The sequence below is a fragment of the Salmo salar genome, chromosome 17 (genome assembly GCF_965601325.2).
Source record: "Salmo salar chromosome 17, fSalSal1, whole genome shotgun sequence".
Lineage (NCBI taxonomy): Eukaryota > Metazoa > Chordata > Actinopteri > Salmoniformes > Salmonidae > Salmo > Salmo salar.
The window spans coordinates 87,706,619-87,721,618 of NC_138307.1; the positions used below are offsets into that span (position 1 = coordinate 87,706,619).

General features: G+C 45.5%; 1 protein-coding gene across 2 annotated transcripts in view; it reads right to left on the minus strand.

Annotated features, from left to right (window-relative positions):
• Positions 1-15,000, minus strand: part of LOC106592932 (PHD finger protein 21B) — a 29,273-nt gene that overhangs the window by 10,453 nt on the left and 3,820 nt on the right. For both annotated transcript variants that reach the window (XM_082964357.1, XM_082964358.1), the window contains exons 3-7: positions 11,284-11,335; positions 10,612-10,688; positions 7,309-7,363; positions 4,699-4,721; positions 572-730 (exon numbers count right to left, since the gene is read on the minus strand). In XM_082964357.1, coding sequence (XP_082820483.1) covers positions 572-730; positions 4,699-4,721; positions 7,309-7,363; positions 10,612-10,688; positions 11,284-11,332 — 363 coding nt within the window. In that variant the 5' untranslated portion in view covers positions 11,333-11,335. The remainder of the gene's footprint in view (positions 1-571; positions 731-4,698; positions 4,722-7,308; positions 7,364-10,611; positions 10,689-11,283; positions 11,336-15,000) is intronic.

Below are 15,000 nucleotides of genomic sequence, written 5' to 3' on the forward strand. Positions count from 1 at the left end.
TAGTGTTGTTATAGTCAGTAGATATCATTCAGTAGTGTTGTTATAGTCAGTAGATATCATTCAGTAGTGTTGTTATAGTCAGTAGATATCATTCAGTAGTGTTGTTATAGTCAGTAGATATCATTCAGTAGTGTTGTTATAGTCAGTAGATATCATTCAGTAGTGTTGTTATAGTCAGTAGATATCATTCAGTAGTGTTGTTATAGTCAGTAGATATCATTCAGTAGTGTTGTTATAGTCAGTAGATATCATTCAGTAGTGTTGTTATAGTCAGTAGATATCATTCAGTAGTGTTGTTATAGTCAGTAGATATCATTCAGTAGTGTTGTTATAGTCAGTAGATATCATTCAGTAGTGTTGTTATAGTCAGTAGATATCATTCAGTAGTGTTGTTATAGTCAGTAGATATCATTCAGTAGTGTTGTTATAGTCAGTAGATATCATTCAGTAGTGTTGTTATAGTCAGTAGATATCATTCAGTAGTGTTGTTATAGTCAGTAGATATCGCTGTAGCATTACAAAGTATCCGTTCTAACCCAACCAGATGTATTTCCCCTCTCTAGCTTCTCACCTTCTTCTGACACTTGGTGCAGACCCACACCCCCCGGGGCGGTGTTCTGAGAGGTGGGTGCAGGCAGTCAGGGTGGTAGGCTCTGGGGCAGTTATGGCACAGCTGCAGCTCTCCTTCCTCCTTACACACAGAGCAGTGGTCGTCATGCTCCAGCTCTTCCTGTCAGACGGACACACAGTCAGACGGTCAGTACCTCAGGACACGCAGCTGTTAGTGCTTCTTATTCCACCTGCCATTCAATACCACGGTCATGTCAAGTCCAAACAACATCCACTTTTTGAATGATTGATTGATTTGATCCAGTGACACAATGGATATCTCTCATCTCTCTGATTACATCGTCTCTCTGATTACATCATCCCCTCATCTCTCTGATTACATCATCTCTCTGATTACATCATCCCCTCATCTCTCTGATTACATCATCTCTCTGATTACATCATCTCCTCATCTCTCTGATTACATCATCTCTCTGATTACATCATCCCCTCATCTCTCTGATTACATCATCTCTCTGATTACATCATCCCCTCATCTCTCTGATTACATCATCTCTCTGATTACATCATCTCTCTGATTACATCATCTCCTCATCTCTCTGATTACATCATCTCTCTGATTACATCAACTCTCTGATTACATCATCTCTCTGATTACATCATCCCCTCATCTCTCTGATTACATCATCTCTCTGATTACATCATCCCCTCATCTCTCTGATTACATCATCCCCTCATCTCTCTGATTACATCATCTCTCTGATTACATCGTCCCCTCATCTCTGATTACATCGTCCCCTCATCTCACTGATTACATCATCCATCATCTCTCTGATTACATCATCCCCTCATCTCCCTGATTACATCGTCCCCTCATATCTCTGATTACATCATCCATCATCTCTCTGATTACATCATCCCCTCATCTCACTGATTACATCATCCATCATCTCTCTGATTATCTGTCAAATGTCTGCTGGAAATACTACTCCAGAGGCAGGAAGGAGAATATCTATCTAAATTTGCTAAATTTGCTACACCACTATCTACAGTATACAACACCACTATCTATAGTATACCACATTACAACACCACTATCTACAGTATACCACATTACAACACCACTATCTACAGTATACCACACTACAACACCACTGTCTACAGTATACCACACTACAACACCACTATCTACAGTATACAACACCACTATCTATAGTATACCACATTACAACACCACTATCTACAGTATACCACATTACAACACCACTATCTACAGTATACCACACTACAACACCACTGTCTACAGTATACCACACTACAACACCACTATCTACAGTATACCACACCACTATCTACAGTATACCACACTACAACACCACTATCTACAGTATACCACATTACAACACCACTATCTACAGTATACCACACTACAACACCACTATCTACAGTATACCACACTACACACCACCACGTATCCCCCTACACAGTATACCACACTACAACACCACTATCTACAGTATACCACATTACAACACCACTGTCTACAGTATACCACACTACAACACCACTATCTACAGTATACAACACCACTATCTACAGTATACCACATTACAACACCACTATCTACAGTATACCACATTACAACACCACTATCTACAGTATACAACACCACTATCTACAGTATACCACACTACAACACCACTATCTACAGTATACAACACCACTATCTACAGTATACCACACTACAACACCACAACACCACTATCTACAATATACCACACCACTATCTACAGTATACCACACTACAACACCACTATCTACAGTATACCACACTACTATCTACAGTATACCACACTACAACACCACTATCTACAGTATACCACACTACAACACCACTATCTACAGTATACAACACTACTATCTACAATATACAACACTACAACACCACTATCTACAGTATACCACACTACAACACCACTATCTACAGTATACCACACTACAACACCACTATCTACAGTATACCACACTACAACACCACTATCTACAGTATACCACACTACAACACCACTATCTACAGTATACAACACCACTATCTACAGTATACCACACTACAACACCACTATCTACAGTATACCACACTACAACACCACTATCTACAGTATACCACACTACAACACCACTATCTACAGTATACCACACTACAACACCACTATCTACAGTATACAACACCACTATCTACAGTATACAACACTACTATCTACAGTATACCACACTACAACACCACTATCTACAGTATACAACACCACTATCTACAGTATACCACACTACTATCTACAGTATACCACACTACAACACCACTATCTACAGTATACAACACCACTATCTACAGTATACCACACTACAACACCACTATCTACAGTATACAACACTACAATCTACAGTATACCACACTACAACACCACTATCTACAGTATACAACACCACTATCTACAGTATACAACACCACTATCTACAGTATACCACACTACTATCTACAGTATACCACACTACAACACCACTATCTACAGTATACAACACCACTATCTACAGTATACCACACTACAACACCACTATCTACAGTATACAACACTACAATCTACAGTATACCACACTACAACACCACTATCTACAGTATACAACACCACTATCTACAGTATACCACACTACTATCTACAGTATACCACACTACAACACCACTATCTACAGTATACAACACCACTATCTACAGTATACCACACTACAACACCACTATCTACAGTATACCACACCACTATCTACAATATACCACACTACAACACCACTATCTACAGTATACCACACTACAACACCACTATCTACAGTATACCACACTACAACACCACTATCTACAGTATACCACACTACAACACCACTATCTACAGTATACATCACTACAACACCACTATCTACAGTATACAACACCACTATCTACAGTATACCACACTACAACACCACTATCTACAGTATACAACACCACTATCTACAGTATACCACACTACAACACCACTATCTACAATATACCACACTACAATCTACAGTATACAACACCACTATCTACAGTATACAACACTACAATCTACAGTATACCACACTACAACACCACTATCTACAGTATACAACACCACTATCTACAGTATACAACACTACAACACCACTATCTACAGTATACCACACTACAACACCACTATCTACAGTATACCACATTACAACACCACTATCTACAGTATACCACACCACTATCTACAGTATACCACACCACTATCTACAGTATACCACACTACAACACCACTATCTACAGTATACCACACTACAACACCACTATCTACAGTATACAACACCACTATCTACAGTATACAACACCACTATCTACAGTATACAACACCACTATCTACAGTATACAACACCACTATCTACAGTATACAACACCACTATCTACAGTATACAACACTACAACACCACAATCTACAGTATACCACACTACAACACCACTATCTACAGTATACCACACTACAACACCACTATCTACAGTATACCACACTACAACACCACTATCTACAGTATACAACACTACCACACCACTATCTACAGTATACAACACCACTATCTACAGTATACCACACTACAACACCACTATCTACAGTATACAACACCACTATCTACAGTATACCACACTACAACACCACAACACCACTATCTACAGTATACCACACCACAACACCACTATCTACAGTATACCACACTACAACACCACTATCTACAGTATACCACACTACAACACCACTATCTACAGTATACCACACCACTATCTACAGTATACCACACCACAACACCACTATCTACAGTATACCACACCACAACACCACTATCTACAGTATACCACACTACAACACCACTATCTACAGTATACAACACCACTATCTACAGTATACCACACTACAACACCACTATCTACAGTATACAACACCACCATCTACAGTATACCACACTACAACACCACTATCTACAGTATACATCACTACAACACCACCATCTACAGTCCTAGCTGTAATCACGTCATGCTCCAGTACGTACCTTCCATCTGTAGTCCCCAGTGGCTTGCGTGCGTAACACAGGAAGCAGATAACAGGTTAGTCGCTGACAACAGGTGAAGACATATGGGGGTTGAGCAGCGGTTTGGGCCAGAGAGGGGGAGGGGTGCGGCAGCAGTAGGGTTTTAGACCGGGAAACATTAAGCAACAGACCTGCAACATCTCTGTTCTGGGGAACGCAGCTCAGGTCAACACAGTCCATGCTCTAGTCTAGAAGGATGCAGTGTAATTACAGTCCATGCTCTAGTCTAGTACAATACAGTGTAATTACAGTCCATGCTCTAGTCTAGTAGGATGCAGTGTAATTACAGTCCATGCTCTAGTCTAGTAGGATGCAGTGTAATTACAGTCCATGCTCTAGTCTAGAAGGATGCAGTGTAATTACAGTCCATGCTCTAGTCTAGTAGGATACAGTGTAATTACAGTCCATGCTCTAGTCTAGTACAATACAGTGTAATTACAGTCCATGCTCTAGTCTAGAAGGATACAGTGTAATTACAGTCCATGCTCTAGTCTAGTAGGATGCAGTGTAATTACAGTCCATGCTCTAGTCTAGTAGGATACAGTGTAATTACAGTCCATGCTCTAGTCTAGTAGGATACAGTGTGATTACAGTCCATGCTCTAGTCTAGTAGGATGCAGTGTAATTACAGTCCATGCTCTAGTCTAGTAGGATACAGTGTAATTACAGTCCATGCTCTAGTCTAGAAGGATACAGTGTGATTACAGTCCATGCTCTAGTCTAGTAGGATGCAGTGTAATTACAGTCCATGCTCTAGTCTAGTAGGATACAGTGTAATTACAGTCCATGCTCTAGTCTAGTAGGATACAGTGTAATTACAGTCCATGCTCTAGTCTAGTAGGATACAGTGTAATTGAGTCCTGTCTAGTTGTGTTGATGGGGGAGTATAAATGTGCTTTACCAGTCCTGTCTAGTTGTGTTGATGGGTCAGTATAAATGTGTTTTACCAGTCCTGTCTAGTTGTGTTGATGGGTCAGTATAAATGTGTTTTACCAGTCCTGTCTAGTTGTGTTGATGGGGGTTGCATAAATGTGTTTTACCAGTCCTGTCTAGTTGTGTTGATGGGGAAGTATAAATGTGTTTTACCAGTCCTGTCTAGTTGTCTTGATGGGTCAGTATAAATGTTTTACCAGTCCTGTCTAGTTGTGTTGATGGGGGACGTATAAATGTGCTTTACCAGTCCTGTCTAGTTGTGTTGATGGGGGACGTATAAATGTGCTTTACCAGTCCTGTCTAGTTCTGTTGATGGGGAAGTATAAATGTGTTTTACCAGTCCTGTCTAGTTGTGTTGATGGGGGACGTATAAATGTGCTTTACCAGTCCTGTCTAGTTGTGTGGGTGACGTATAAATGTGCTTTACCAGTCCTGTCTAGTTGTGTTGATGGGGAAGTATAAATGTGTTTTACCAGTCCTGTCTAGTTGTGTTGATGGGGAAGTATAAATGTGTTTTACCAGTCCTGTCTAGTTGTGTTGATGGGTCAGTATAAATGTATTTTACCAGTCCTGTCTAGGTGTGTTGATGGGGAAGTATAAATGTGTTTTACCAGTCCTGTCTAGTTGTGTTGATGGGTCAGTATATAAATGTGTTTTACCAGTCCTGTCTAGTTGTGTTGATGGGGGAAGTATAAATGTGTTTTACCAGTCCTGTCTAGTTGTGTTGATGGGGGAAGTATAAATGTGTTTTACCAGTCCTGTCTAGTTGTGTTGATGGGTCAGTATAAATGTGTTTTACCAGTCCTGTCTAGTTGTGTTGATGGGGGAAGTATAAATGTGTTTTACCAGTCCTGTCTAGTTGTGTTGATGGGTCAGTATAAATGTGTTTTACCAGTCCTGTCTAGTTGTGTTCATGGGGGAGTATGAATGTGTTTTACCAGTCCTGTCTAGTTGTGTGGGTGACGTATAAATGTGCTTTACCAGTCCTGTCTAGTTGTGTTGATGGGTCAGTATAAATGTGTTTTACCAGTCCTGTCTAGTTGTGTTGATGGGTCAGTATAAATGTGTTTTACCAGTCCTGTCTCGTTGTGTTGATGGGGGAGTATAAATGTGTTTTACCAGTCCTGTCTAGTTGTGTTGATGGGTCAGTATAAATGTGTTTTACCAGTCCTGTCTAGTTGTGTTGATGGGGGAAGTATAAATGTGTTTTACCAGTCCTGTCTAGTTGTGTTGATGGGTCAGTATAAATGTGTTTTACCAGTCCTGTCTAGTTGTTTTGATGGGGAAGTATAAATGTGTTTTACCAGTCCTGTCTAGTTGTGTTAATGGGGAAGTATAAATGTGTTTTACCAGTCCTGTCTAGTTGCGTTGATGGGTCAGTATATAAATGTGCTTTACCAGTCCTGTCTAGTTGTGTTGATGGGTCAGTATATAAATGTGTTTTACCAGTCCTGTCTAGTTGTGTTGATGGGTCAGTATATAAATGTGTTTTACCAGTCCTGTCTAGTTGTGTTGATGGGTCAGTATATAAATGTGTTTTACCAGTCCTGTCTAGTTGTGTTGATGGGTCAGTATATAAATGGGTTTTACCAGTCCTGTCTAGTTGTGTTGATGGGTCAGTATATAAATGGGTTTTACCTCTCACAGATAGGAAGAGTGGGTTGTCCAGGTAATTTGATGCAAGGCGTTTACGCTGGAAGGTAGGAAGTGAGGAGAGAGACAGAGAAAATGTTTACTTCCTTCACCTCTAACACAAACAGGAATTCTGAGAAGACACGTTTTTAGCTCTGCAAAATCGACTCTCAACAGCATTTACTGAATTCTTCCAAGTTACGCGGAAAATAACTTTAGTAGAATCACTGTAGCACACGTTTTGGGCAGTGTTACTGAACATCATGTACGACGTTATGTGGAAAGCACAAGGCACCAGCTCCAACAGACATGAAACAAAGTGCAGCTAAACATCACTTAACCCATCAGGGACTAAGGCCATCAGGGACTAAGGCCATCAGAGACTAAGGTCATCAGAGACTAAGGTCATCAGGGACTAAGGCCTGTCTAAACTGAACCCATCAGAGACTAAGGCCATCAGAGACTAAGGCCATCAGAGACTAAGGCCTGTCTAAACTGAACCCATCAGGGACTAAGGCCATCAGGGACTAAGGCCAACAGGGACTAAGGCCATCAGAGACTAAGGCCTGTCTAAACTGAACCCATCAGGGACTAAGGCCATCAGAGACTAAGGCCATCAGGGACTAAGGCCATCAGGGACTAAGGCCATCAGGGACTGAGGCCATCAGAGACTAAGGCCATCAGGGACTAAGGCCTGTCTAAACTGAACCCATCAGGGACTAAGGCCATTAGGGACTAAGGCCATCAGGGACTAAGGCCATCAGGGACTGAGGCCATCAGAGACTAAGGCCATCAGGGACTAAGGCCTGTCTAAACTGAACCCATCAGGGACTGAGGCCATCAGGGACTAAGGCCATCAGGGACTGAGGCCATCAGAGACTAATGCCATCAGAGACTAAGGCCATCAGGGACTAAGGCCATCAGAGACTAAGGCCATCAGGGACTAAGGTCATCAGAGACTAAGGCCATCAGGGACTAAGGCCATCAGAGACTAAGGCCATCAGAGACTAAGGCCATCAGGGACTAAGGCCATCAGAGACTAAGGCCATCAGGGACTAAGGTCATCAGAGACTAAGGCCATCAGAGACTAAGGCCTGTCTAAACTGAACCATCAGAGACTAAGGCCATCAGAGACTAAGGCCATCAGAGACTAAGGCCATCAGGGACTAAGGCCATCAGAGACTAAGGCCATCAGGGACTAAGGCCATCAGGGACTAAGGCCATCAGGGACTAAGGCCATCAGAGACTAAGGCCATCAGAGACTAAGGCCATCAGAGACTAAGGCCTGTCTAAACTGAACCATCAGAGACTAAGGCCATCAGAGACTAAGGCCATCAGAGACTAAGGCCATCAGGGACTAAGGCCATCAGAGACTAAGGCCATCAGGGACTAAGGCCATCAGGGACTAAGGCCATCAGGGACTAAGGCCATCAGAGACTAAGGCCATCAGAGACTAAGGCCATCAGAGACTAAGGCCTGTCTAAACTGAACCCATCAGGGACTAAGGCCATCAGGGACTAAGGCCATCAGAGACTAAGGCCATCAGGGACTAAGGTCATCAGAGACTAAGGCCATCAGAGACTAAGGCCTGTCTAAACTGAACCCATCAGGGACTAAGGCCATCAGGGACTAAGGCCATCAGAGACTAAGGCCATCAGAGACTAAGGCCATCAGAGACTAAGGCCATCAGAGACTAAGGCCTGTCTAAACTGAACCCATCAGGGACTAAGGCCATCAGGGACTAAGGCCATCAGGGACTAAGGCCATCAGAGACTAAGGCCATCAGAGACTAAGGCCATCAGGGACTAAGGCCATCAGGGACTAAGGCCATCAGGGACTAAGGCCATCAGAGACTAAGGCCTGTCTAAACTGAACCCATCAGGGACTAAGGCCATCAGGGACTGAGGCCATCAGGGACTAAGGTCATCAGAGACTAAGGCCAACAGGGACTAAGGCCATCAGAGACTAAGGCCTGTCTAAACTGAACCCATCAGGGACTAAGGCCATCAGGGACTAAGGCCATCAGGGACTAAGGCCATCAGGGACTAAGGCTATCAGAGACTAAGGCCATCAGGGACTGAGGCCATCAGAGACTAAGGCCATCAGGGACTAAGGCCATCAGAGACTAAGGCCATCAGAGACTAAGGCCATCAGAGACTAAGGCCATCAGAGACTAAGGCCTGTCTAAACTGAACCCATCAGAGACTAAGGCCATCAGAGACTAAGGCCTGTCTAAACTGAACCCATCAGAGACTAAGGCCATCAGGGACTAAGGCCCGTCTAAACTGAACCATCAGAGACTAAGGCCTTTTCTTTATAGATCCTTTGAAGTATTAACCTATTAGCCTATTAGCTTACTGCTATTAGCCCATACAAACACATTGAATAACAGATTCACTACATGGAATAACAGATAGTCCCCCAACAAATCAAATGAAATTTGTTCTGAAGTGTCTGTCCTATATCTGAGAGAGATATCGTTTTATTTTTATTTTTATTTTTTACATGTATTTAACCCCTTTATTTTTGTAACGATTTTTTGGGGGACTGGTACAGGGGACCTTCAGACGAGTATAGTGAGGCCTGTGGGCGTCTTACAGCAAAACAACGGACGTGTACGTGTCCGTGAGAGTCTCACCTCTACCACAGCTATATCTAGCTTAAAACTGACAGATTTATGTGGGGATTTTTTAATATTTTATTCTGCTAATTAAGATTTCAGCACGGGACGTGGACATCGACCCTTATTTAAACTCTGAATCACGCCGACTAGTACTACTCTACTGTCACGCTCTGACCTAAGAGAGCTGGGTTTTCTCTGTTTAGTTAGGTCAGGGTGTGATAGGTGGGTGGGCATTCTATGTTGTTTTGTTTCTATGTTTTGGCCGGGTATGGTTTCCAATCAGAGGCAGCTGTCTATCGTTGTCTCCGATTGGAAGCCATACTTAGGCAGCCCTGTTTTTCCCCCTTGGTTGTTTTCTGTTTTTCGTTGCATTTACCTGACAGAACTGTTGGCTGTCATTTTTTTGTTTATTTTTGTTCGTTTTTTATTTAAAAAATTAACGATGACCACTCAACACGCTTGCGCCTTGGTGTCCTCTATATGACGCCCCGTTAATTAATTAATTAATTAATTAACTAATTAACATAAACGTAACATACTGTATCTCTAACATCTCTTACACATTTCAAAACACACATATCTCTCCCGAACAGCTCTGACCTACTTTCAGATAACATTTGTCAACTATTGAAGCTATTTTGAATCCAGACAACAACAACAACAAAAAGGGGTCCATTGTCTGTTACCTCTGGTTGGACCAGGCCGCTGTAGGCTGGGTTGGCTGTGCTTCGTCTCTTCCTCTCCTGTCTCTTGATCTGGATCTCTGTCGTGGTAGAGGAACAAAGGCTTATGGGACAGAGGCTTAGATACACACAGCAGGTACAGGTAGATGGGACAGACAGACAGGTAGAGGAACAAAGGCTTATGGGACAGAGGCTTAGATACACACAGCAGGTACAGGTAGATGGGACAGACAGACAGGTAGAGGAACAAAGGCTTATGGGACAGAGGCTTAGATACACACAGACAGGACAGGTAGATGGGACAGACAGGTAGACACAGCCGGGACAGGTAGATAGGACAGGTAGACACAGACAGTACAGCTAGATGGGGCAGACAGACACAGACAGACAGACAGACAGACAGACAGACAGACAGACAGACAGACAGACAGACAGACAGACAGACAGACAGACAGACAGACAGACAGACAGACAGTACAGCTAGATGGGACAGACAGACAGGTAGACACAGCCAGTACAGACAGACAGGTAGACAAGTAACGAGTAACAGTGACTAGTTTCTCTGTCCATTCAAGTTTCATCTCATTGTTACCACCTGCAACAAGACAGCAAAGATGTGCCCTTTATTACATTCTGATGAGTTTAATTCAATTTAGTGTCAGAGGAAGAACTCACCTTCCAGGGTCTCTGTAGTGACCAGGCCAAGAGCCACCATGAAGGACATTTTCTGTAGGGGAGAGGGGACAGGTTAGAGTGTGACACCCATATGAATACCATACAGGTGGAGAGGGGACATGTTACAGTGTGACACCCATATGAATACCATACAGGTGGAGAGGGGACATGTTAGAGTGTGACACCCATATGAATACCATACAGGTGGAGAGGGGACATGTTACAGTGTGACACCCATATGAATACCATACAGGTGGAGAGGGGACATGTTACAGTGTGACACCCATATGAATACCATACAGGTGGAGAGGGGACATGTTACAGCGTGACACCCATATGAATACCGTACAGGTGGAGAGGGGACATGTTACAGCGTGACACCCATATGAATACCATACAGGTGGAGAGGGGACATGTTACAGTGTGACACCCATATGAATACCATACAGGTGGAGAGGGGACATGTTAGAGCGAGACACCCATATGAACACCATACAGGTGGAGAGGGGACATGTTACAGTGTGACACCCATATGAATACCATACAGGTGGAGAGGGGACATGTTACAGTGTGACACCCATATGAATACCGTACAGGTGGAGAGGGGACATGTTACAGCGTGACACCCCTATGAATACATTACAGGTGGAGAGGGGACATGTTACAGTGTGACACCCATGGGAACCTCCATACAGGAGGGAACAGTTATATCATATAGATTGATAACAAGGTATTGTATAGTATTACCATTCCAGTCCCACTGTGGGAGGCATGTCAACTGGTATATAATCTGTCTCCTCCATTCTCCAGCTGGAGAACCCTCAGGGAACCCTCAGGGAACCTTCAGGGAACCTTCAGGGCACCCACCCTCCCTCCCCTCCCTCCCTCCCTCCCTCCCTCCCTCCCTCCCTCCCTCCCTCCCTCCCTGTCTGGGTCCCTCCCTCCCCTCCCTCCCTCCCTCCCTCCCTCCCTGTCTGGGTCTCTCCCTCTCCTCCACTCTCCTCCCCTCCCCTCCCTGTCTGGGTCTCTCCCTCCCCTCCCTCCCTCCCTCCCCTCCCCTCCCTGTCTGGGTCTCTCCCTCCCTCCCTCCCTCCCTCCCCTCCCCTCCCCTCCCCTCCCCTCCCTCCCTGTCTGGGTCTCTCCCTACCCTCCCCTCCCTCTCCTCCCCTCCCCTCCCTGTCTGGGTCTCTCCCTCTCCTCCCCTCCCCTCCCTGTCTGGGTCTCTCCCTCCCCTCCCTCCCCTCCCTCTCCTCCCCTCCCCTCCCTGTCTGGGTCTCTCCCTCCCTCCCTCCCTCCCTCCCTCCCTCCCTCCCTCCCTCCCTCCCCTCCCTGTTTGGGTCCCTCCCCTCCCTCCCTCCCCTCCCCTCCCCTCCCTGTCTGGGTCTCTCCCTCCCTCCCTCCCCTCCCCTCCCTGTCTGGGTCTCTCCCTCCCCTCCCTCCCTCCCTCCCCTCCCCTCCCCTCCCTGTCTGGGTCTCTCCCTCCCCTCCCTCCCTCCCTCCCCTCCCCTCCCCTCCCTGTCTGGGTCCCTCCCTCCCTCCCTCCCTCCCTCCCTCCCTCCCTCCCTCCCTCCCTCCCTCCCTCCCTCCCCTCCCCTCCCTGTTTGGGTCCCTCCCTCCCTCCCTCCCTCCCTCCCTCCCTCCCTCCCTCCCTCCCTCCCTCCCTTCCCCTCCCTGTCTGTGTCTCTCTCTCTCTCTCATTATCCAACTCTCTCTTTCACCCTGCCACTCTCACTCTCTTCTACAATCTGTGGAATGTTCTACTACTATAGTGTTATGGGCTTGTTTTCCCCCCTGAATGACTCCAGGTAGAGGTGGGCAGGGTGAGAGCAGGGCTAGTGTGTGTGGTTTCCTAGCAACAGCAACACTTGTAGTAATGAAACCACTGCGATGTCTCCATACTGAATCACTCTCATTAGTTAATGAATCAGTCAGTCCATAGTGAATCACTCTCATTAGTTACTGCTTGTTGATCAGTCCATGGTGAATCACTCTCATTAGTTACTGCTTGTTGAATCAGTCAGTCCATAGTGAATCACTCTCATTAGTTACTGCTTGTTGATCAGTCCATAGTGAATCACTCTCATTAGTTACTGCTTGTTGATCAGTCCATAGTGAATCACTCTCATTAGTTACTGCTTGTTGAATCAGTCAGTCCATAGTGAATCGCTCTCATTAGTTACTGCTTGTTGAATCAGTCAGTCCATAGTGAATCACTCTCATTAGTTACTGCTTGTTGAATCAGTCAGTCCATAGTGAATCACTCTCATTAGTTACTGCTTGTTGAATCAGTCAGTCCATAGTGAATCGCTCTCATTAGTTAATGAATCAGTCAGTCCATAGTGAATCGCTCTCATTAGTTACTGCTTGTTGAATCAGTCAGTCCATAGTGAATCACTCTCATTAGTTACTGCTTGTTGAATCAGTCAGTCCATAGTGAATCGCTCTCATTAGTTACTGCTTGTTGAATCAGTCAGTCCATAGTGAATCGCTCTCATTAGTTACTGCTTGTTGAATCAGTCAGTCCATAGTGAATCGCTCTCATTAGTTACCGCTTGTTGAATCAGTCAGTCCATAGTGAATCGCTCTCATTAGTTACTGCTTGTTGAATCAGTCAGTCCATAGTGAATCACTCTCATTAGTTACCGCTTGTTGAATCAGTCAGTCCATAGTGAATCACTCTCATTAGTTACTGCTTGTTGAATCAGTATATCGTGAGGGGGAGGCGGGACGATAGAGGGAGACCAGGCATAGAGGGAGACCAGGGATAGAGGGGGGGAGAATGGGATTAGGGATAGGGGGGGGAGAGGGGGACGAGGGTTAGAGGGGGGAGAGGGATAGAGGGGGGAGAGGGGGACGAGGGATAGAGGGGGGAGAGGGATAGAGGGGGGAGAGGGGGACGAGGGATAAAGGGAGGAGAGGGGACGAGGGAGATGAGGGATAGAGGGGGACGAGGGATAGAGGGGGGAGAGGGATAGAGGGGGGAGAGGGATAGAGGGGGGAGAGGGGGACGAGGGATAGAGGGGGGAGAGGGATAGAGGGGGGAGAGGGGGACGAGGGATAGAGGGGGGAGAGGGGGACGAGGGATAGAGGGGGGAGAGGGATAGAGGGGGGAGAGGGGGACGAGGGATAAGAGGGGGGACGAGGGGATAGAGGGGGGGAGAGGGGGACGAGGGATAGAGGGGGGAGAGGGGGACGAGGGAGGGAGGGGGGGACGAGGGGATAGAGGGGGGAGAGGGGGACGAGGGATAGAGGGGGGAGAGGGATAGAGGGGGACGAGGGATAGAGGGGGACGAGGGATAGAGGGGGGAGAGGGGGGACGAGGGATAGAGGGGGGAGAGGGGGACGAGGGATAGAGGGGGACGAGGGGGACGAGGGTTAGAGGGGGGAGAGGGGGACGAGGGATAGAGGGGGGAGAGAGGGGGACGAGGGATAGAGGGGGGAGAGGGGGACGAGGGTTAGAGGGGGACGAGGGTTAGAGGGATTTCCAGGGAAAGGAAGGCTGAGTCAGGATTACCTGGGATTATCTGGGTTTATTATTATAATTAGATGGATTAACCAATCAGAGTTAGAGTAATCAGATAGATTGACATCTGCTTCAGCTCTGAGTTAGCATTAGCACCATATCAGAGACCCTAATTGTTAGCATTAGCACCATATCAGAGACCCTAATTGTTAGCAGTAGCACCATATCAAAGAACCTAATAGTTAGCATTAGCA